General features: G+C 49.7%; 2 protein-coding genes and 3 pseudogenes across 2 annotated transcripts in view; 4 read left to right on the top strand and 1 right to left on the bottom strand.

The window, feature by feature from the left end:
* The window catches only part of TRIM71 (tripartite motif containing 71), an 81,284-nt gene extending 63,288 nt beyond the window's left edge, over positions 1-17,996 (bottom strand). Inside the window, exon 1 of the mRNA XM_003931004.4 lies at positions 16,598-17,996. Within this exon, the coding sequence (XP_003931053.3) occupies positions 16,598-17,449 (852 nt within the window). The 5' untranslated portion in view covers positions 17,450-17,996. The remainder of the gene's footprint in view (positions 1-16,597) is intronic.
* Positions 6,372-7,824, top strand: LOC104651857 (small ribosomal subunit protein uS19 pseudogene; annotated as a pseudogene).
* On the top strand, positions 8,440-9,840 carry LOC104651858 (small ribosomal subunit protein uS19 pseudogene; annotated as a pseudogene).
* On the top strand, positions 10,225-10,678 carry LOC101034638 (small ribosomal subunit protein uS19 pseudogene; annotated as a pseudogene).
* A 290-nt stretch (positions 17,997-18,286) lies between the features above and the next one.
* Positions 18,287-18,948, top strand: LOC101034964 (uncharacterized). The gene is given in 2 exon segments (XM_010341548.2): positions 18,287-18,816; positions 18,819-18,948. Coding segments are annotated over 2 exon segments (504 nt in total). The 5' UTR covers positions 18,287-18,399; the 3' UTR covers positions 18,906-18,948.
* The last annotated feature ends 1,980 nt before the right edge of the window (positions 18,949-20,928 follow it).

Below are 20,928 nucleotides of genomic sequence, written 5' to 3'. Positions count from 1 at the left end.
ACAAAGAGAACCCTGTCTCTACTAAAAATACAAAAAGTTAACTGGGCATGGTGGTACATGCCTGTAATCCAAGCTACTTGAGAGGCTGAGGCAGGAGAATCACTTAAACCTGGTAGGTGGAGGTTGTGGTGAGCTGAGATCACATCATCGCACTCCAGGCCTGGGCAACAAGAGCGAAACTCCGCCTCATTAAAAAAAAAAAGAGAAAAATCATAATCACTCCTGCAACAGGAAAACATCATGTCCTAAAACTGGTGCATTAACTATGTGTAGTCTACACACTCAATGGGGAACCCCCTAGCAATAAAGGGGAGAAACTGATACATGCAACATGAAGAATCACTCTGGCCCATACTGGACAGGCTACACACCATGTGATTCCATTTTATGACACTCCAGAAAAGACAAAACCATAGGAATGAGAACAGATGAGTAGTGGCTGAGACTGGGGAGATGAGGCTGACTACTGGGGGTTAGCAAAGGGGAGTTTGGGGCTGATGGAACGGTTCTGCATCTTGACTGTGGTAGTGGCCCACACGGTTTGTCAACATGTGCAAAAATGCCAGGCACAGTGGCTCACATCTGTAATCGCAGCACTTCAGGAGGCCAAGAGAGGAGAAATGCTTGAACCTAGGAGACTGAGACCAACCTGGGCAATATGGCAAAACCCCATTTCTACAAAGACAAAAATTAAAAAATTAGCCTGGAGTTGTAGGGCACGCCTGTTGTCCCAGCTACTCAGGAGGCTGAGGTGGGAGGATCGTTCAGGCCCAGGAGGTTGAGGCTGCAGTGAGCCAGTTTCTTCCCACTGCACTTTAGCCTGAGAGTTTTTAAAAAAAAAAAGAAGGAAAGAAAAAGACAAGAAAGGTACTCAGTACTCCTGCAGCCTGTACTCAACCTCCCCATCTCATTCAAGATTATAACTATCAGGCACTCAATGTCTTACTTCACACCAGGGAGACAGATACCCAGGGGGTTCCAATGTTCCCCCTGTGCAACAATGGCAGCCTCCACTCCAGAGCCAGAAGTAGATTAAGCACACAGCAAAAGCAGGGAATCATCTTATCCCAAATTGGTTGCATGAAGTCTACAAGGGCAGGGATCTGGGGCTATTTTGTTCCCTGCCGTTTCCCCAGGGCTTAATCAGTTTTTTCATAAAATTTCGGATGAGTTTTCATACAAATTATGATACTGGAGGCTGGGCCCAGTGGTGGCTGACTCATGTAATACCAGCATTTTGGAAGGCCAAAACGGGTGGATCACAAGGTCAGGAGTTTGAGACCAGCCTGGCCAACAAGGTGAAACCCCATCTCTACTAAAAATATTAAAAATTAGCTGGGCGTGGTGGTGCAACCCTGTAATCCCAGGTACTCTGGAGGCTGAGGCAGGAGAATCACTTGAACCCAGGAGGAGGCAGAGGTTGTCGTGAGCAGAGATCACCATTGCACTGCAGCCTGGGTGACAGGGCAAGACTCAATCTCAAAAAAAAAAAAAAAAGAAAGACAGAAAAAGAAATTATGATACTCTGCATTCCTATTTCATCTTTACTTCAGCTGGTTTAATTACAATCAACAGGTTTGACCACAAAAATGGCTGTTTTGGGCCGGGCACAGTGGCTCACGCCTATAATCCTAGCACTTTGGGAGGCTGAGGTGGGTGAATGACCTGAGGTCAGGAGTTCAAGACCAGCCTGGCCATCACGGTGAAACCCCTATTTTTTAAAAATAAATAAACAAATAAATAAATAAATAAAATGGCTGTTTCTTTCTTTCTTCTTCTTTTTTTTTTTTTTAAAGACAGAATTTTACTCGTCGCCCAAGATGGAGTGCAATGGTGCAGTGGCACAATGTCAGCTCACTGCAAACTCCGCATTCCGGGTTCCAGCAATTCTCCTGCCTCAGCTTTGCCGAATAGCTGGGACTATCGGTGTGCACCACTACACCCAGCTAATTTTTATATTTTTAGTAGGGACAGGGTTTCACCATGTTGGCCAGGATAATCTCAATCTCTTGACCTCGTGATCCATCTGTCTCCCAAAGTGCTGTAATTCCAGGCATGAGCCAGTGCGCCTGGCCCAGTCAATAATTCTTTACATTATCTATTAATTAATAATGTGGCTCTGGCCCCGATACACCAATTATTTCTTCAATGTATCAATAATCTACCCCCTAGGAAGGGAGGAAGAGGAGGGGACCCTTATATCTATCTTCCTTAGGAATATTGAAAGAATTAGAAAATTTTAGTTCTAATTTTTACATTTTTATTTATTTTTATTTTTTGAGACAAGAGTCTCACTTTGCAACCCAGGCTGGAATGCAGTGGTTGATCTCAGCTCACTGTAACCTCCACCTCCAGCTCGAGCAATCCTTCCACCTCAGCCTCCTGAGTAACTGGGACCACAGGTGTGTGCCACATATAAAGTTACCATAGAGGGAAGGAGAGAATCCCCTCCCCCCAGTTCACCTTTTCCTTTTCAGTTTTATATTCCCGAACAGTCAAACCACAAGACTAAAGCAAGGAACAGGACGTAGACTGCTCTTACACATCTTTAGCAAAGAGGACAATTTACATGGAGCAGAAACAGGTATTCAAATATTTTGATGGCAAATTTTAACACATCAAGTTCTATCAAGCAATGAAGAACTGCCCAAGTTATTTCATGGCATCAAATACTGCTTGGCTATCAACCAAAAAAGATGTTATGGAAGATAAGGAGGTCGGGCGCAGTGGCTCACGCCTGTAATCCCAGCACTTTGGGAGGCCAAGGCCGGGTGGATGACAAGGTCAGGAGATCAAGACTATCCTGGCTAACATGGTGAAACCCCATCTCTACTAAAAATACAAAAATAAATTAGCCAGGCGTGGTGGCACGCGCCTGTAGTCCCAGCTAGTCAGAAGGCAAAGGGAGGAGAATTGCTCGAAGCCAGGAGGTGGAGGTTGCAGTGAGCCAAAACTCTGCCACTGTACTCCAGCCTGGGCGACAGAGCAAGACTCCATCTCAAAGACAACGGCCAGGTGCAGTGCGTGCATGCCTATAATTACAGTACTTTGGGAGGCCAAGGTGGGCAGATCACTTGAGGTCAGGAGTTTAAGACCAGCCTGGCCAACATGGTTAAAAGCCCATCTCTACTAAAAATATAAAAATTAGCCAGGTGTGGTAGCACACGCCTGTAGTCCCAGCTACTGGGGAGGCTCTGGCAAGAGAATCACTTGAACCCGGGGGTCGGAGGTTTCAGTGAGTAGAGAACACGCCACTGTACTCCAGCCTGGGCATCCCAGTGAGATCGTCCCAAAAAAAAAAAAAAAATCTATGCGACAATATTTATAATTTAATGAAAAGCAACTTTAGCTGTTTGGCCGCAACTTGCAGGAAAAGTTGAAGCCAAATTTTTTCATTATATTTACAGTTACTGGCACGTATATTACAATATAATTTTTTTTTTTTTTTTTTTTTTTTTTTTTGAGACGGAGTTTCGCTCTTGTTACCCCGGCTGGGGTGCAATGGCGCGATCTCGGCTCACCGCAACCTCCGCCTCCTGGGTTCAGGCAATTCTCCTGTCTCAGCCTCCTGAGTAGCTGGGATTACAGGCACGCGCCACCACGCCCAGCCAGTTTTTTGTATTTTTAGTAGAGACGGGGTTTCACCATGTTGACCAGGATGGTTTCGATCTCTCGACCTCGTGATCCACCCGCCTCGGCCTCCCAAAGTGCTGGGATTACAGGCTTGAGCCACCGCGCCCGGCTACAATATAAATTTTTCTAGCTCGTTCAAAGCATCTTCATGTAAAAGAGCTCTTCATAAATAGGTCTGGAAGCTGTAGCCATCCCTATTACACCCATCTTAAGGGTCAGAAATCAAGTCAGCTAAGTAAGTGGCACGTTCCTGTAGTCCCAGCTACTCAGGAGGCTACAGCAGAATAGCGTGAAGCCAGGAGGCAGGGAGCTGAGATCACACCATCAATGCACTCCAGCCTCAGCAACAGAGCAAGAGACTCTTAAAAAAGCATTCATCTGATGGGAATTAAAGTTCAGGTTAGGAACCATCTAGGAATAGAAAATCTACATTAATTAAGGATAACAGACTTAGGCTAATAGTTTATCTCTGAAACTCAGGTTTGGATGGGAGTTTGTTTCTGTTCTTGAGACGTAGTATTGTTCTATCACCCAGACTGACATGCAGTAGCACAATCTTGGCTCACTGCAACCTCCGCATCCCAGGTTCAAGTGATTCTCCTGCCTCAGCCTCTCAAGTGGCTGGGATTAACCAAGCTAATCTTTTTTTTTATTTTTAGTAAAGATGGGTTTTCACCACATTGCCCAGGGTGGTCTCAAACTCCTGGCCTCAAGTGATCTGCCCGCATTGGCCTCCCAAAGTGCCGGGATTACAGGCATGAGCCGTGCCCCACCTGGATGGGAGTTCAGTGGGATCTTCCCCAATTTCATTTCATTCTACCTTCAAAGACAGTTGTAAGCAAACTGCATTTATCTACAGCATGAGGAAGGCAAGAGATGGCATCGGAGAGGCAAAGATTTACTTTGGAATATGGTTTATGTCAAACTGTTTCAAATGTAAAGAGATACCACTAGGCCCCCTACTCCTCCCACTTTTTAAGTTGACAAGTCAGGGTCTTTTCAGTCAAAACATTCAATCTGGTTTGAGTCAATTCAGTTTGTAAGTACAGACAAAACCTCAAGAGGAGGAGAGTAATTTAGTATTGAACAAGAGGAGGTCACATCAGCTGAAGAGGAAAGATGGATCAAGCTTTCTCTTGCAAGCTACAATGCTCAAAAGGTCAAGAAGAAAAGCGGGAGCAGTGGGATTCAATGGGTGGCATCTTGCACCCTCAAGGCAAGTGTAATTCTTTTTTTTTTTTTTTTTTTTTTTGAGATGGAGTTTCGCTCGTTACCCAGGCTGGAGTGCAATGGCGCGATCTCGGCTCACCGCAACCTCTGCCTCCTGGGTTCAGGCAATTCTCCTGCCTCAGCCTCCTGAGCAGCTGGGATTACAGGCATGTGCCACCATGCCCAGCTAATTTTTTGTATTTTTAGTAGAGACGGGGTTTCACCATGTTGACCAGATGGTCTCGATCTCTTGACCTTGTGATCCACCCGCCTCGGCCTCCCAAAGTGCTGGGATTACAGGCTTGAGCCACCGCGCCCGGCCGGCAAGTGTAATTCTTTATCATTATCTTTTTCTTCCTCTCTTCTAGAGCTAGCAAAAACAGCCTTAGTGAGGCAGGCCTTTAACCTTGATTAGTTTTATGGGTGGGAGTGGGAAAAGGGGGGAAAAGCAGTATTTTGAAACAGCCTGCATAGTATAGAATATCAACCTTTTGCTTAAGTGTCAAAAATGACACTGAAACGGTCCTTTATTTGCTAAGAATGAATACAGACAAAATAAACCTTGCCCTGTGTGGAGAACTGGATGGAGAAATGGCAAACCATGTGACTTTAGCACCAGAAATTAAGAGACGGGGTTTCACCATGTTGGCCAGGCTGGTCTTGAACTCCTGACCTCGTGATCCACCCGCCTTGGCCTCCCAAAGTGCTGGGATTACAGGCGTAAGCCACTGTGCCCGGCCTTATTTTTATTTTTTGAGATGGAGTCTCGCTGTCGGCCAGGCTGGAGTGCAGTGGCGCATTCTTGGCTCACGGAAACCTCCACCTCCCGGGTTGAAGTAATTATTCTGCCTCAGCCTCCCGAGGAGCTGGAACTACAGGTGCCCGCCACTACGCCACTACACCAGCTAACTTGGTATTTTTAGAAGAGACGGGGTTTCGCTATATTAGCAAGACTGGTCTCAAACTTTTGACCTTGTGATCCGCCTCGGCCTCCCAAAGTACTGGAATTACAGGCATGTGCCACTGGGCCCGGCCTCGAGGGGGTTAAATTTTAGAGCTACCGAATTATTTAATGAAAATTTCTCTAGAACTAGGAAAATTTATAAACACGTTTTACCGTGGCAAACAACTTCCACAAAACTATTCCAGCCATTTCACCTCATTTATACTTTCCACAAAAGCTAACTCCCTTACTATATATGCACAATTATTCGTTTTTTTTTGTTTAATGAGAAGACAAAAAGTTCAACTACGCTCATAATTTTACATGAGAGGAGAAAGTTGCATCCATATTAAGCAGTACTTGAGAGGAAACCAGACATTTTAGCCTCCTGATATCCTTTTAGAAAAGGACTATCTAGGCTGGGTGCGGTGGCTCATTTTCAGAGGAAGCGGCGGGAGGGTCACAAAGTCAGGATATTGAGAACATCAAGAAAATGAAATCCCATCTCTACTAAAAATACAAAATTAACTTTCGCGGTAACTGTGCAGGCGCCGACCAGAACGGTCTTTTCTGAGGATCCGGCAAGATGGCAGAGGTAGAGCTGCAGAAGCAGCGAAACTTCAGCCCGCGGCGCGGACCTGCACCAGCTCCTAGACATGTCCTACGAAGAGCAGATGCTGCTGCACAGGGCGCGCCAGCCGATGCGGCTGAACCCCGGCCTGCGGAGGAAGCAACACTTGCTGCTGAAGCGCCTGCGCAAGGCCACGAAGGAGGCCCCGCCCATGGAGAAGCCGGAAGTGGTGAAGCCGGAAGTGGTCCCGCACCGGCGGACAGGATCATCCTGCCAGAAATGGTGGGCAATGTGGTGGGCGTCTGTAACGGCAAGACCTTCAACCAGGTGGCGATCAAGCCGGAGATGATCGGCCACTACTTGGGCGAGTTCTCCATCACCTACGAGCCAGTGAAGCAACACCGTCCGGGCATCAGGGCCACCCACTCTACCCGCTACATCCCCCTTGAGTATTCGCTCCGCTATTACAGGCACACAGATCGGGAAAAAAAAAAAAAAAAAAAAAAAAAAAAAATTGCCAGGTTTGGTGACACGCGCTTGTAGTCCTAACTGCTTGGGAAGCAGAGGCAGGAGAATCGCGTGAACCCAGAAGGCGAAGGTTGCAGTGAGCTGTGACCACGCCCACTGCACTCTAGGCTGGGTGACTAGCGGAGACTCCATCTCAAAAAACTAGTATCTAGCCCAGGGAGGTGGCTCATACTTGTAACACTCCCAGCATTTTGGGAGGCCCATGTGAGCAGGTCGCTTGAGCCTGATAGTTCAAGACCAACCTGGGAAACATGGCGAAACCCTGTCTCTACAAAAATTACAAAAATTAGCCAGGTGTGGTGACTTGGGCCTATAGTCCCAGCTACTTGAGAGACACAGGCAAGATCTCCTTAGCCTGGGAAGGTCAAGGCTTTAAGGAGCTGAATAAATGCACAAGAACAGGACTAAAAGCATTAAATGGCTATAACGTAATGAGAGGAAGAACTACACTAGGAAAAGGCAATTTTTACCCAATCTTCAAACACTTATAGCAAGTTTTTTGTTTTTTTATTTTTCTGAGACAGTCTTCCTCTGTCACCCAGGCTGGAGTGCAGTGGCGCATTCTTGGCTCACGACAACCTCCGCCTCTCGGGTTCAAACATTTCTTCTACCTCAGCCTCCCAAGTGGCTGGGACTACAGGCGCCCGCCATGACGCCCACCTAATTTTTCTGTTTTTAGTAGAGACGGGTTTCACTATATTCACAAGGCTGGCCTCAAAGCTGACCTTGTGATCCAACTGCCTCAGCCTCCGAAAGTACTGGGATTACAGGCATGAGCCACTGGCCCCGGCCTCGGGATGGTTAAATATTAGAGCTACAAAATTAATGAAAACTTCTCTTGAACTAGGAAAATTTATAAACATGTTTTACCACAGCAAACTACTTCCACAAAACCTAAAATCAGCCATTTCACCTCATTTATAGTTTCCACAAGAGATAACTCCCTTACTACATATGCACAATTATTCTTCTTTTTTAATGAGAAGGCAAAAAGTTCGACTATGCTGATAATTTTACATGTGAGGAGAAAGTTGCGTCCATATTAAGCAGTAGTTGACTCCTGAGATCCTTTTAGAAAAGGACTATCTAGGTGCGGTGGCTCACTTTGGGAGGAAGAGGCGGGCGGGTCACAGTCAGGATATCCAGAACTTCCTAACACGATGAAATCCCGTCTCTACTAAAAATTTTAAAAATTAAGTCTCGCAGCCGGGCACGGTGGCTCAAGCCTGTAATCCCAGAACTTTGGGAAGCCGAGGCGGGTGAATCACAAGGTCAAGAGATCGAGACCATCCTGGTCAACATGGTGAAACCCCGTCTCTACTAAAAATACAAAAAATTAGCTGGGCATTGTGGCGTGTGCCTGTAATCCCAGCTACTCAGGAGGCTGAGGCAGGAGAATTGCCTGAACCCAGGAGGCGGAGGTTGCGGTGAGCCGAGATCGCGCCATTGCACTCCAGCCTGGGTAACAAGAGCGAAACTCCGTCTCAAAAAAAAAAAAAAAAATTAGTCTCGCGATAACTGCACAGGCGTGGGCCTGAACGATCTTTTCCGAGGATCCGGCAAGATGGCAGAGGTAGAGCAGAAGCGGCAGCGAACCTTCGGCAAGTTCACCTACCGCGACGCGGACCGGCACCAGCTGCTGGACATGCCCTACGCGCAGCTGATGCAGCCGTACAGTGCGCGCCTACAGCCGCGGCCGAACGCGGGCAACGGAAGCAGCACTCGACGCTAAAGCGCCTGCGCAAAGCCATGAAGGAGGCGCCGCCCATGGAGAAGCCGGTGAAGACGCACCGGCCGACATGATCGTTCGGCCCGAGATGGTGGGCGTCCACAACAGCAAGACCTTCAACGAGGTGGAGATCAAGCTGTAGATAATCGGCCACTACTTGGACGAGTTCTCCATCACCTACAAGCCCGTGAAGCACGGCCGTCCGGATATCGGGGCTATCTACTCCTCCCGCTTCATCCCCCGCGAGTACTCCGCTCAGCTAATAAAGGCACACAGATCTCAGAAAAAAAAATACAAAAAGTTAGCCAGGTGTGGTGGCATGCACTCATAGTACCAGCTACTTGGGAGGCTGAGGCAGGAGAATCGCTTGAACCCATAAGGCAAGGTTGCAGTGAGCAGAGATTGCGCCACTGCACTCCAGGCTGTGTGACAGAGCGAGACTCCAGCTCAAAAAAAAAAAAAAAAAAAAAAGGCCGGGCGCGGTGGCTCAAGCCTGTAATCCCAGCACTTTGGGAGGCCGAGGCGAGTGGATCACCAGGTCAAGAGATCGAGACCATCCTGTTCAACATGGTGAAACCTCGTCTACTAAAAAAAATACAAAAAATTAGCTGGGCATGGTGGCGCATGCCTGTAATCCCAGCTACTCAGGAGGCTGAGGCAGGAAAATTGCCTGAACCCAGGAGGCGGAGGTTGCGGTGAGCCGAGATCGCGCCTTTGCACTCCAGCCTGGGTAACAAGAGTGAAACTCCGTCTCAAAAAAAAAAAAAAAAAAAAAAGAAGCTATAATTCAATGAGAGGGAGAACTAGAAAGATTTCCGTTTTTTTTTTTGTTTTTTTTTTTGGACAGTCTTCCTCTGTCACCCAGGAGTGCAGTGGGCAATCTCAGCTCACTGTAACCTCCGCCTCCCGGGTTCAAGCATTTCTTCTACCTTAGCCACCCGAGTAGCTGGGACTACAGGCGCCCACCCCCAAACCCACCTAATTTTTCTATTTTTAGTAGAGTCGGGATTTCACTGTATTGGCAATGCTGGCCTCCCAACTCCTGACCTTCTGATCCACCCACCTCGCCCCCCAAAGTACTGGAATTACAGGCATGAGCCACTGGGCCCGGCCTCGAGGGGGTTAAAGTTTAGAGCCACAGAATTATTTAATGAAAATTTCTCTAGAACTATAAAAATTTATAAACACGTTTTACCGTGGCAAACTACTTCCAGAAAACCATTTTAGCCATTTCACCTCATTTATACTTTCCACAAGAGCTAACTCCCTTACTATATATGTACAATTATTCGTTTTTGTTGAATTAAAAGGTAGTAAGTTTGACTATGCTCATAATTTTAAATGTGAGGAGAAAGCTGCATCCATATTAAGTAGTACTTGAGAAGAAACCAGGTATTTTAGCGTCCTGATATCATTTTAGAAAAGGACTGTCTAGGCTGGGTGCCGTGGTTCACATTGGGAGGAAGAAATGGACGGGTCAGAGTCAGGGTATCGACAACATCCTGGCTAACACGATGAAATCCCGTCTCTTCTAAAAATACCAAAAAAATTAACTCTCGCGGTAACTGCGCAAGCGCGGACCAGAACGGTCTTCTCTGAGGATCCGTCAAGATGGCAGAGGTAGAGCGTAAGAAGCAACGAACCTGCCGGAAGTTCACCTATGGCAACGCGGACCTGCACCAGCTGCTGGACGTGCCCTACGAGCAGCTGATGCTGCTGTACAGTGCGCGCCAACAGCGGCGGCTGAACCCGGGCCTGCGGCGGAAGCAGCACTCGCTGCTGATGCGCCTGCGCAAGGCCACGAAGGCGGCACCGCCCACGGAAAAGCCGGAAGTGAAGCCGGAAGTGGTCTCGCACTGGCGGATTTGATCGTTCTGCCCGAGATGGTGGGGAGCATAGTGGGCGTCTATAACCGCAAGATCAACCAGTTGGAGAATAAGCCGGGGATGATCGGCGACTACCTGGGCAAATTCTCCATCACCTACAAGCCCGTGAAGCACGGCCGTCCGGGTATCAGGGCCACCCGCTTCATCCCCCTCAAGTAATGGCTCAGCTAATAAAGGCACACAGATCTCAAATTTAAAAAAAAAAAAAATACAAAAAATTAGCCAGGTGTGGTAACACGCGCTTGTATTACCAGCTACTTGGGAGGCTGAGGCAGGAGAATCGCTTGAACCCAGAAGGTGAAGGTTGCAGGGAGCCGAGATCGCGCCACTGCACTCCAGGCTGCGTGACAGAACTCCATCTCAAAAAAAAAAAAAAAAAAAAATAGCGCAGCGAGCTGGCTCATGCCTGTAAGATTCAATCCCAGCATTTTGGAAGGCCCAAGTGGGCAGGTCGCTTGAGCCTGAGAGTTCAAGACCACCCTGGGCAACATGGGGAAACCCCGTCTGCACAAAAATAACAAAAATTAGCCAGGTGTGGTGATTTGGGCGTCTAGTCCAGCTACTTGAGAGACACAGGCAGGATATCCTGAGCCTGGGAGGTCAAGGCTTTAAGGAGCTCAATAAATGCACAAGAAAAGGACTAAAAGTATTAAGTAGCTCTAATACAATGAGAGGGAGAACTAGACTGGGAAAAGGCAATTTGTACCCAATCTACAAACACTTTTAGGAAGATTTCTGCTTTTTTTGGTTTTTGTTTTGTTTTTTGAGACAGTCTTTCTCTATCACCAGGCTGGAGTGCAGTGGCGCAATCTCGGCTCACTGCAACCTCCTCCTCCCGGGTTCAAGCATTTCTTCTGCCTAAGCCTCCCGAGTAGCTGGGACTACAGGCTTCCCCCATCACGCCCAGCTAATTTTTGTATTTTTAGTAGAGACGAGGTTTCATCATATTGTTCAGGCTGGTCTCGAACTCCTGACCTCGTGATCCTTCCACCTCAGCCTTCCAAAGTGCTGGGATTACAGGTGTGAGCCACTTTGCTTCCCCCACCCCCCACCCCCAAGACAGAGTCTCACTCCATCTCCTAGGTTTAGTCACCCAGGCTAGAGTGCAATGGCTTTATCTCAGCTCACTGCAACCTCCACCAGCTTCAGGGTCCAAGCAATTCTCCTGCCTCAGCCTCCTAAGTAGATGAGATTGTAGGTGCCCAGTTTTTTCGTTATTTTTAGGAGAGATGAAGTTTCACCATCATGTTGGTTAGCCTGTGCTCAAACTCCTGAGCTCAGCTGATCCACCCACCTCAGCCTCCCAAAGTGCTGGGATTACAGGCATGGGCCACTGGGCCTGTCAATTTCCCTATCTCAAGTACAACTATTTTGAAAACAATGTCAACAATAAAGAACAAAAAGTATTGTCAAATGAAGAACTGGAAGTCCAGATCAAGTACCCATTTTGTTCCCAAATACCTTGTTTTCTATAATATATATTCCTAGAATTGAAAGTAAGAATCTTGTATGAAGTCTATGCAATCCCCAAATCACTGGAGTTTATCGTTTTAAAGGAAGGAAACTGAACAAATCACAAAAGGTTCCCAGACAGGGCTGATACCACAAAAGCCTCCGTATTACTAGTACAGTTCATGACAGATTATGCCTTCAAGGCAACCTCATCAGCAGAGGCTTGCCAAACTAGCCTTGGCCCACTTCCTGAGGGTCCATGTTGAAAAATCCCATCCAATGCACGTTAGTGGATATAGCTTAAGCCTGACCTTTTTTTGAAAGTCCACAGATTATATTCCAAGGCTAAACAACTGACATATCAACAGTGAACATTCTCTCCTATATATTTTTATCAAGCATTTTCTGAACTCAGTAGCCATCAATCTACAAATATCTACCTGCTGAACTGGATTCAAAGTATCAACCTCTGTAATTATTTCCATGGTGTATAAAGTTTGGATTTCTGGCCAGTAGGTGAGATGTCTGCACTCAGAGGACATATTCACCTAGTAATGTAGAGCAGGTTGAAGGCTGGTAACACAAATGCTAGAATACCCATTTCTATTCACTTTCTCCCCTTGTCCTTTAAAACAAAACAAAAAAATCAAAATTAACATATGAATCAGATTTCAATTAAAATCCCAATTTCTGGTAGAAATTTCTCCAACTTTATCATAAATTTCACCAACTTAGTTACATCTGATCACTTCTAAAGATGGAAAAGAGAGGAAAGGGGTTCTTTATACCTATATTTTGCACCTTTGAAAAAGAGAACTACCTCGACATGCAGTGTGAGAAATCTGTATTACGGTTTTAAAAATACTATGGTATGAATTTTATAATTTACACTATGTATGAAATTTTAAAATAAGTTTGCAAACACTGAGTAATATGCAGGCCTGAAAAAACAGACTTTGGGAACAGAGAATATACACTGGTGCTGAATACAGGTAGAGTCCCATTTACTGTGACTTACGGGTACAATTCCCATTTACAATATAACTTACGATATACAGAACAGAAATTCACAAAACCACCGATTATTTTAGGCAGCAAACCTCTTGATTCAAATGTCTGAAGCCACGTTAGGTTTCCTGCCAAGAGACAGTCCCAGGAGTGCTAATATTCAGGGTCAAGTCAGGTTAGAATTCTAGAACTTCTCTCTCTCCAGGACGCATTTTAAAGCCCAACACAGGGACCGCATGTGCTGTAACAACACCTGTACCCCTTTTCCAACCCAGAGACTCCAGAAAATTCTACCCCTGACCCGCTAACTGGGAAAAACATTGCCATCCTCGGGTGGGGTGGGCTACCAAGTTTCCCAGGTGGCAACAAAGTCACTCCCACTGCCCCTCACCGCTAGTGACAGAGGCTTTCCTGGGTTCAAACCCTGCTCAATTTCCCGCCATTCACGGAATCCTGTCGCCCGGCTTAGGCACAGAACACACCCAGGATTTCTGCTCCCGCTGTCGCCTCCAAGGCAGCAAAGGGCTCACATCCTATGTGCCAAAAGCAAAACAACACTAAAAGGCCACTTATGAGCAGATGGAGCAGCACTCACAACTCCTAAGTTGTGAAACTCTTCCCCCAAAACTCGAAGCGAAGAGTCTTCTCCTTGACCAGAACACCCCGCGGTGAACACTCCTGCAGGGGAGAACAGCAGCCGCCGGCCAGGCCAAGGCCCCAAGAGCCGAGGCAGGCTCCGGGCTATGCAGGCCCGCGGCGGCTCTGCCTGCACCCGCCTCTCCCGGGACCCGCGACACGCAGCGGGCCCACGGCCAGCGGTTCGGGAGACAGCGGCCTCGGATTACCCGCAGGATGCTGAATGGGCCACGGAGCCTGCAGGCCTTTTGGACTCTGGAGGCACAGAACTAGTGGAAAAACTCCAACTATGTTGTTAAAATGAGCCAAATAAGACAGTAGCAGCAAGCAAGTCCCATTATTTCGTTGGAAAATCCAACTCTTTCCTTTTAGATTTCCATGTTATCATCACTACCGTTTAAGCCAATCGCTCAGACAAGACACCTCACTTGCCAACCCTAAGGAGACATTTCCAGGACGATGCTTATAGAAGAAAGTCCCCCTGGGCAAGAGACCCTGCAGGCTGCCCCTACAAAATCGATAGGGTGTCTGGGCCTCCTTCCCAAGATCAGGCGGCGTTAATCGCCAAAAGGAAAACGTCCTCTGAGTTATTTAATGGAGCCTGTTGACAAGGGAAGCAACTCAGTTAAGGAACTCATCCTAAAAATTGAGGTAAATAGTATACACATTAAATATATGGATTTAGGCATTCAGTATATCACAGTCAAGATATGGGTCAGTCTATCATCTTCCAAATGCCCTAAAGCTCCTTCTCAGTCAGAGAAGGGTGACTTTTTAAAGGAATAATATTCTCAAACTTAAGGATCACGTCCTTCAAAGAAAAGGAATTATTTAAGCTGTGCGTGTAACTGTATATGAACCTCACTACCTGGTGGTGCTTACTCTCCAAACACTTTAGTCTTCTACTCAGAATACTGGCTTGTCACCTTTAATCTCAAATTTCTAGCACTCTAAATCCAGGAATGAATAAAAGGGCCAAACAATTAATTTCCAAATTTTCTTTTTTAATAAAAAGCTAAAGAGAAGATGTAGAATCTCGCTCAAAACTAAGCAAATTGTATGTTCTTCAGGGATTATTAGTAACTTCAACCTGACATTGCACATGCTAAAAAGTGAATTTGAAGGGCTTCCGAGTACCTCCCAGACTGAAGGGAGAGCTTCACTTCTCAATTCACACTCCTCAATGCAGTTTGAAGGGTTTTCTAATTTTAAAAGTGAATAAATCTTTTACAAGTCTGCCAACACTGAGCATCTACTGTTTCAGCCCAAATAAAATATAGGTGGATCTTTAACTGGAAATATAAACGGACATTTAAATCAAAAGCACCTCCCAGGAGGGAAACTCTCCTGGATTCAGCCTCCTCCTCCTCGCCCTGCATTTCCTCCCAACCTGCAAGTGAATTGGCTCCATTTTTCTGTTCCTGGGATATGGATCGGTATTTACCTCAATCATTCCTTTTTCCAAAAGTGGTAAGAATATGCACCCATAGTGTGTTAAAACTAGGAGTCCATTCAAAGTTTAAAAACCAAGAAAAATGGTAACTGCTCCCTAGCTTCTTACGTAGAAGGAAACTTTTAAAAGGAGATGCCCAGAAATAGATTAGAATTTCAACTTTTTTCCAACAGGATAAGCTAGCTAAAGGCCACCAGGCAACAGCACCGCCCTCCTCCCCAAATAAAAGGTTAGGAGAGGAAAAGGCAGCGGCGCTGGGCTCACCTTAGCAGTGCTCAGTACCCACTCGCCAGCTCACACAGGCTACGACCCCCACTATGGTTTTTAAAGCCTCTTCGGTCTCGAGCTTACGCTCCAAGTCTACAGCGGTCACACACACCCTCTCTCACCGGTCTACAGGTAGATCGCGTTAAGTGACCGACCCCCTTGGCAGAGGCCGCTTCTCAAAAACTTTTGGCCTGCCTTATTGGGTTCGGGGGAGAAGATACTCGCGTTAACACCAAAGTGGAAAGGAGGAAGGGGTCACACTGGGTAAAAAATAGGCAAGAAACGTTTACTCGACAGCCCAAAGAGCGAAATCGAACCCGAGGATTGCGATACAGCCCGAAGACCCTTCGCACTCCGGCGTTCTAGCAGCGCATGGCTGCCTGGGTCTTTTTCAAGCAAGTTGGAGCCCCTGCTTGAGCCGGATGGGGATACCTCCTAACCAGGGAAACCGGTTCCTGTACGGCTTGGAATCGGGAAAGGCGGGCGCGGCCCTAGAGACTCAGGCGGGTGAAGGTATGGTCGGCCCCTTACTCCGCTTCTATCTCGGGGTGCTGCCGTGGGCCCACGAGGCCGAACGGCGATTTCACGCTAGGAGAGTTCAGGGGCCAGAACACGCATTTTAAACAATATAGGAAGCAGCTGCGGAGAGGAAGGCTGAAGACTGGGAGCCCTTGGCCCTCGAAGATCCACTGACGCTCCCACTCTTAGCCAACAGAAGAGGACTGCCATGCTGTCCCAACAACAAAAAAACCGTCTTCCCCTCACTAACGTACACGTGGAAACCAGGTCCACAGAGGCACACACGCTCCACGCTCTCACCCACACAAACATCTGTTCCGGGCTCACGCCCTACTTAAAGGCAACAATCTATTAGTTTTCCAAACAGAAATCTGAAAATAAAGCAGCGCCTTCTCGGCACGTTGGGAGGCCTCTGGCGTGACCGCACAAGGAGGCCACGTCTACACAAACACACGCGCCGATCTCTTCCCAATTCATGCCTAACTGGAGACGATTGCCGCGTTTTGCCTCACAGAAATGATAATCGGAAAACGGAGGACCCCACGCCATGGGACTTTTCGGGGCCCCTCGCGACACGCATTCCACATACTTCCCAGGTCATGATCTACTCTGGTAGCAAGGACTGCCACGTAGCCAAAGGAAATAGAAAGCAAATCCGGAGGGGGCCTCCTCTCCTCGCCGTGGGACCGGTCGGGGACCGACCCCTGTTCAACACACCCGCGATTATCCCGTGAACACAAACACACGCCCCCCACGCACTCACCTCGTCGTCGTGATGCTGGCAGAAGCCGAGGCGCTCGGGAAACACCGAGAGGATGGAGAAGGGCGGGCCGGGAAACGGCGGCCCGAGCCCGAGCTGCTGCGCCGCGGCCGCGGCTCCGGCACCCGGCGGGCCGCGCTCGATGTAGTGGTCCTTGGTGAGGCGCACGCGCTGGTGCGCTCGGACGCAGTTGTCGCACAGGTGCTCCTGGCAGTCGAGGCAGCGCGAGGAAGCCGCGTTGCCTTCATCGCACGAGCTGCAGCCGTGAGGCCGGCGCAGCAGCAGCGCCGACGGGGAAGCGGCCGGGCCGCCGGGGGCCGAGCGGGAAGGCGCAGGCGGCTGCGGCGCCTGCGGGAGTGAAGGCGCGGAGGCGGACGCGCGCGGGTGCGCGTGGTGCGCGTGGTGCCGGTGGTTGCTGTGGCCGCCGGCGCCCGCTGGAGTGCCGGCGCGTCCATTCTTGGGCGGCGGCTCGTCGGCGGTGGCCACCACCGCGTCCAGCAGGTTGCTGAGCAGGAAGGCGGACGAAGGCAGCGCGTCCATGCCCGCTGCCTCGGCTAGCACTACTTTCTGGTCGCACACGGGGCAGCGCAGCTTGAGAGGCTCTCCCGGCGCGCCGCCGCCCGCCGCCGGCAGTCGGTGCGCCTCGAGACAGGGGCGGCAGAAGGCGTGCAGGCAGGGCAGGACGTGTAGGCGGCGCGCAGCCGCCCCAGGGGCCCCGCCGCCGCCCCCCGACGACGTGGACGTCTGCGAAGAGGACGACGACGCGGATGAGCTGGAGGAGAGCGGCGCCGGCGAGCCGCACATCTCCTTGCACAGCAGGCAGATCTGGAAATCGGTCTCGGGGAACGAAGCCATTTGCAACCCAGCCCGGAGGAGGGAGGAGACCAGAGAGGAAGAGGAGGAGGAGGAGGAGAAAGCGGACGAAGCGGGTGGGGGAGCTACCGACTCACTCAGAAAAATGCATCGATTAGGCCTGCAGTCCGGGAGTCGGCACCAGAGCAGCGCTGCCCGCTTGGCCTCGCCACGTCCGGCCCGAGCGCTGCCACCCCCGACACTGCAGGCATTAAATGCCACTATCCAGCGGCGACACGGATTCCTCCGGAGAACTTGGGGGCCGCGTGCTTTCCGAAGACGGAACGCCGGAACAAGCCCCGACACGCGAGGGGCGAGCGGGGGCAGGGAGGTCAGAAGACTCCCTGGAGCAGCTGGGGCTTCGCTTCGCGATAGCCGAAAAGTAGTTCCCAAAAGGAGAGTTCGCTGGGCAGTTCCAGTTCTGGCTAGAGCAGAATTTGGTTCCACGAGTATTTGGTGTGTTGCTTTTCTTTAAACGGATTTAGTCTGTTCTTGGGAGGGGAAGGCGCCCCAAACTAGTAAAGGCGGGAGCGGCGCGTCGCCAAGCCAGTGTCCCCCCGCGCGACGCCGGCCGCCCCGCCGCATGACGCGGCGGCCAGGGGCTCCTGGGTGGCCCGGCGTGCTGCGCTTGGGGCTTGCGCACGGCCAGGCGCGGCCTCCCCTGCAGGGCGGTGGGCCCCGCAGCAGCTGCAGCTCGTGGTGGCCCAGCCGCGGCCGCACGCGTGCACTACGCACGCGCGCCCCACGCGCCTCGAGTCTCCCGCGCGCCTGCCCAGCCGGGCCGCGGCTGCCCGCGCTCAACACGCACGCGCGTCCCACGCGGACTCGAGCCCTTGTGCCCCCGCCTCGCTGGGCCTGGGCGCCTCCCGCACGCTTTTTCCCTTCGGCTTAGCGCGCGGGGCCGCAGGTCCCCGCGGGCCGCCCTGAATTATTCATCGGCAGGAAGATATTAGATGTACCCGCTCCGCGCGGGCCGTCGTGCAATGCTATCCGAGCTCCGCGCGCGCCCTGCGCCCCTCCTCCTCCTCACGTCCGTCCTCTCTGAAACCTTGGCAGCGAAGGGGGATCACATTTCCTTTGTCATCGGGCCATTTCGCCCTCGCCTTGGTCCCCCCTCCGATCCCGAGCCTCAGGGATGGAGGCTCCTCTCGGGTGCGTTGGAATCAGTGGAACCGGCAACAGCCCCGCGCGGCGAGCTCGGGAGCCGCGTGGCCAACGCCGCCGGCTCGCGCCCGCGTCATCTTCTTTCTGAAACGAGTCGCCGATCAGGACGCGGGTGGCCCTGGCCGCGCTGCGCCTACCGGGCTTTGCTCCCGCCGTGCCCTGGCCTCCTGGGGCTTTGCACAGCTCCCCCAGTTCGGGTTGCGTGCGCGCGCGCGCGCGCCCCCTCTTTCTCTGCTTTGCCGCCTCTTCCTCCTCCTCCTACTCTTCTCTTCAGTACGCCGGTTATTGGGACTGATCGGAATTCGGAATCCTTTTAATCTCCAAAGGAGCAAACTCACTTCCGCCCGAGTGCTGGGAGGGGGCTGGGGGAAGGGAGGTAGGGGAGGGGGCTCCAGGCAAACAGGAAACATTAGCCCTCTCAGCACGGCCCGCTTTTGTGTGCTCCCTCCCTCCTCCCTCCAACCTCCTCCCTTCTCCCGGCCGCTGGGGAGATGAACGCCCCCGGGCTTCAGTGTGACGACCTTTGAAACCTTCTGAGCGAGGAGCAGAGAACGACTCTTCTGTTTATTTAAAAAAGAAAAGAAAAGATTTCATTCTGAATCCCTGGCTCAACCAAGACTGATATCCACAGCCCACGAGATCCTCGGTTTTTACTCACCTCTTCTTTTTTTCTGTTTACGTTTTTTAAAGGACTCGACATATCTGTGATCACCAAAACATCACACCGTTGTGTGCAGTTGGATGCGTGGAATTAAGCGAATCTGAATTCTGATCGGCAGAGGGGCCAGAGTTCCCTTTTGAGTTTTAATGGGGCTGAGGGGAGGCAGGGGATAGCTGTTCTCGGGAGGCGACCTGGTGATGGCCCCGCGGCCATCTGGGTGGTGCCCGAGGCCGCCTGAGCGGTTCTGGGAGCGGAACTTGCATGGCCCCAGAGAGAGACTCACTTGGAAGGGCAGGGAGGGCCACTTACCGGCATTTAGGTAGTATCTGGCCTGGAGGCCAACAGGGGTAAAAATTGTCCTCGTCCTAACACTATCTCGCTGTTAGTGATATCCTATTTAACCTGGTACCGGCAACAACCTGATGACTCCCAAAAACATCGTGTTGGGGTTGGGAGAAAGAAGCCAAACACAAAAGAGTTGATACTGTGTGATTCCATTTCCAGGAAATTCTAGGACAGACAGAACTAAGCCATGGGGAGAGGAAAAGTACCCTTGGGAACGAGGAGGTATTGACTGGAAAGGGCATGAAGGAACCTTCTGGGGTAGTGAAATAAAAATATAATGCCGTGTAAGTACATTTGTCAAAACGTATAAATGTCATTTAAGATATGCAAGATTTCGCTGTTTAAATTATACTTCAATAAGAAATTAAAAAAAAAAAAAAAAAAAACTCGGTGTCCAACCTGCATAACTGTGCCTGGATCATAGAGATGGAAAAATTTAAAAATACACTACGTTGACCTCCCCAGCTCCTCTGGTTTTGCTCATTGGAATCCATGGGAAGATCATCCTGGAAAGAGCCCTTAAATGAACTCAGCTGGACACGTGTGCTAAAGGCCCTAGGAAGCTGCAGAAGTACATACTGTGTGAAGCCATTTGGGGGCGGGGGGAGGGAGGGTGTTGTCTCTGAAATGGGAGCATTTCCCAGGCTGAGGAAGAGTCTGGCAGCCCCACCAGGAATGTTTAAGCCCTCAAGTGCCCCCAGAGTTCCCTCAGCATCTGGAGCAAACTGAAGATCAGTGAACATTTACTGAAATGTATGAGTAGTGGAAAAATTATTAATCAAATAAGACGAAAACAGAGCCCCTCCTTTGCCAAACGAAGAAGCAAACTTTGTGTAATTTAAAAACTAAAGACGAAGCTTCTCGTGCCACCATCTATTGCCTAAACTATGTATTCCTTCCATAACTCGAGAGCTGTGTGGAAACACTGAATGCTCACATGAATCAATGCACTCCTATAATTTTTTACCATCATTTTCTACCATACTAGCCTTGCCACAGAGATGTTTAATGTAATTTTGTTTTGTTTCGTTTCTTTTCCTTTCTTTGATTGTTTTTCCTCCTCTTTTAAAAAACAAAAACAAGAGGAAAACAGATGGGAGAAGAGAATTGCCAGAAGGAAGATGGCCCCAGAGGGTCAGGAGAGGGGTGGCCCAGACCTGCTGTCTCCTTCTTGGTTTGGCCCCACCCACCACCAAAAAAAAAGAAAGAAAGAAAGAAAAAGAAAAGAGAGATGACAAGGGAAAAACCTCAATCGTACTCCTGGTCCTAAGACTCAACATGTATTTTGAAAACGAATAGCAGAGGTGGTATG

Source organism: Saimiri boliviensis, chromosome 9 (assembly GCF_048565385.1).
Source record: "Saimiri boliviensis isolate mSaiBol1 chromosome 9, mSaiBol1.pri, whole genome shotgun sequence".
Classification (NCBI taxonomy): domain Eukaryota; kingdom Metazoa; phylum Chordata; class Mammalia; order Primates; family Cebidae; genus Saimiri; species Saimiri boliviensis.
The sequence above is the reverse complement of the archived record's forward strand: the minus strand, read 5'-3'. Positions and strand labels throughout refer to the sequence as shown.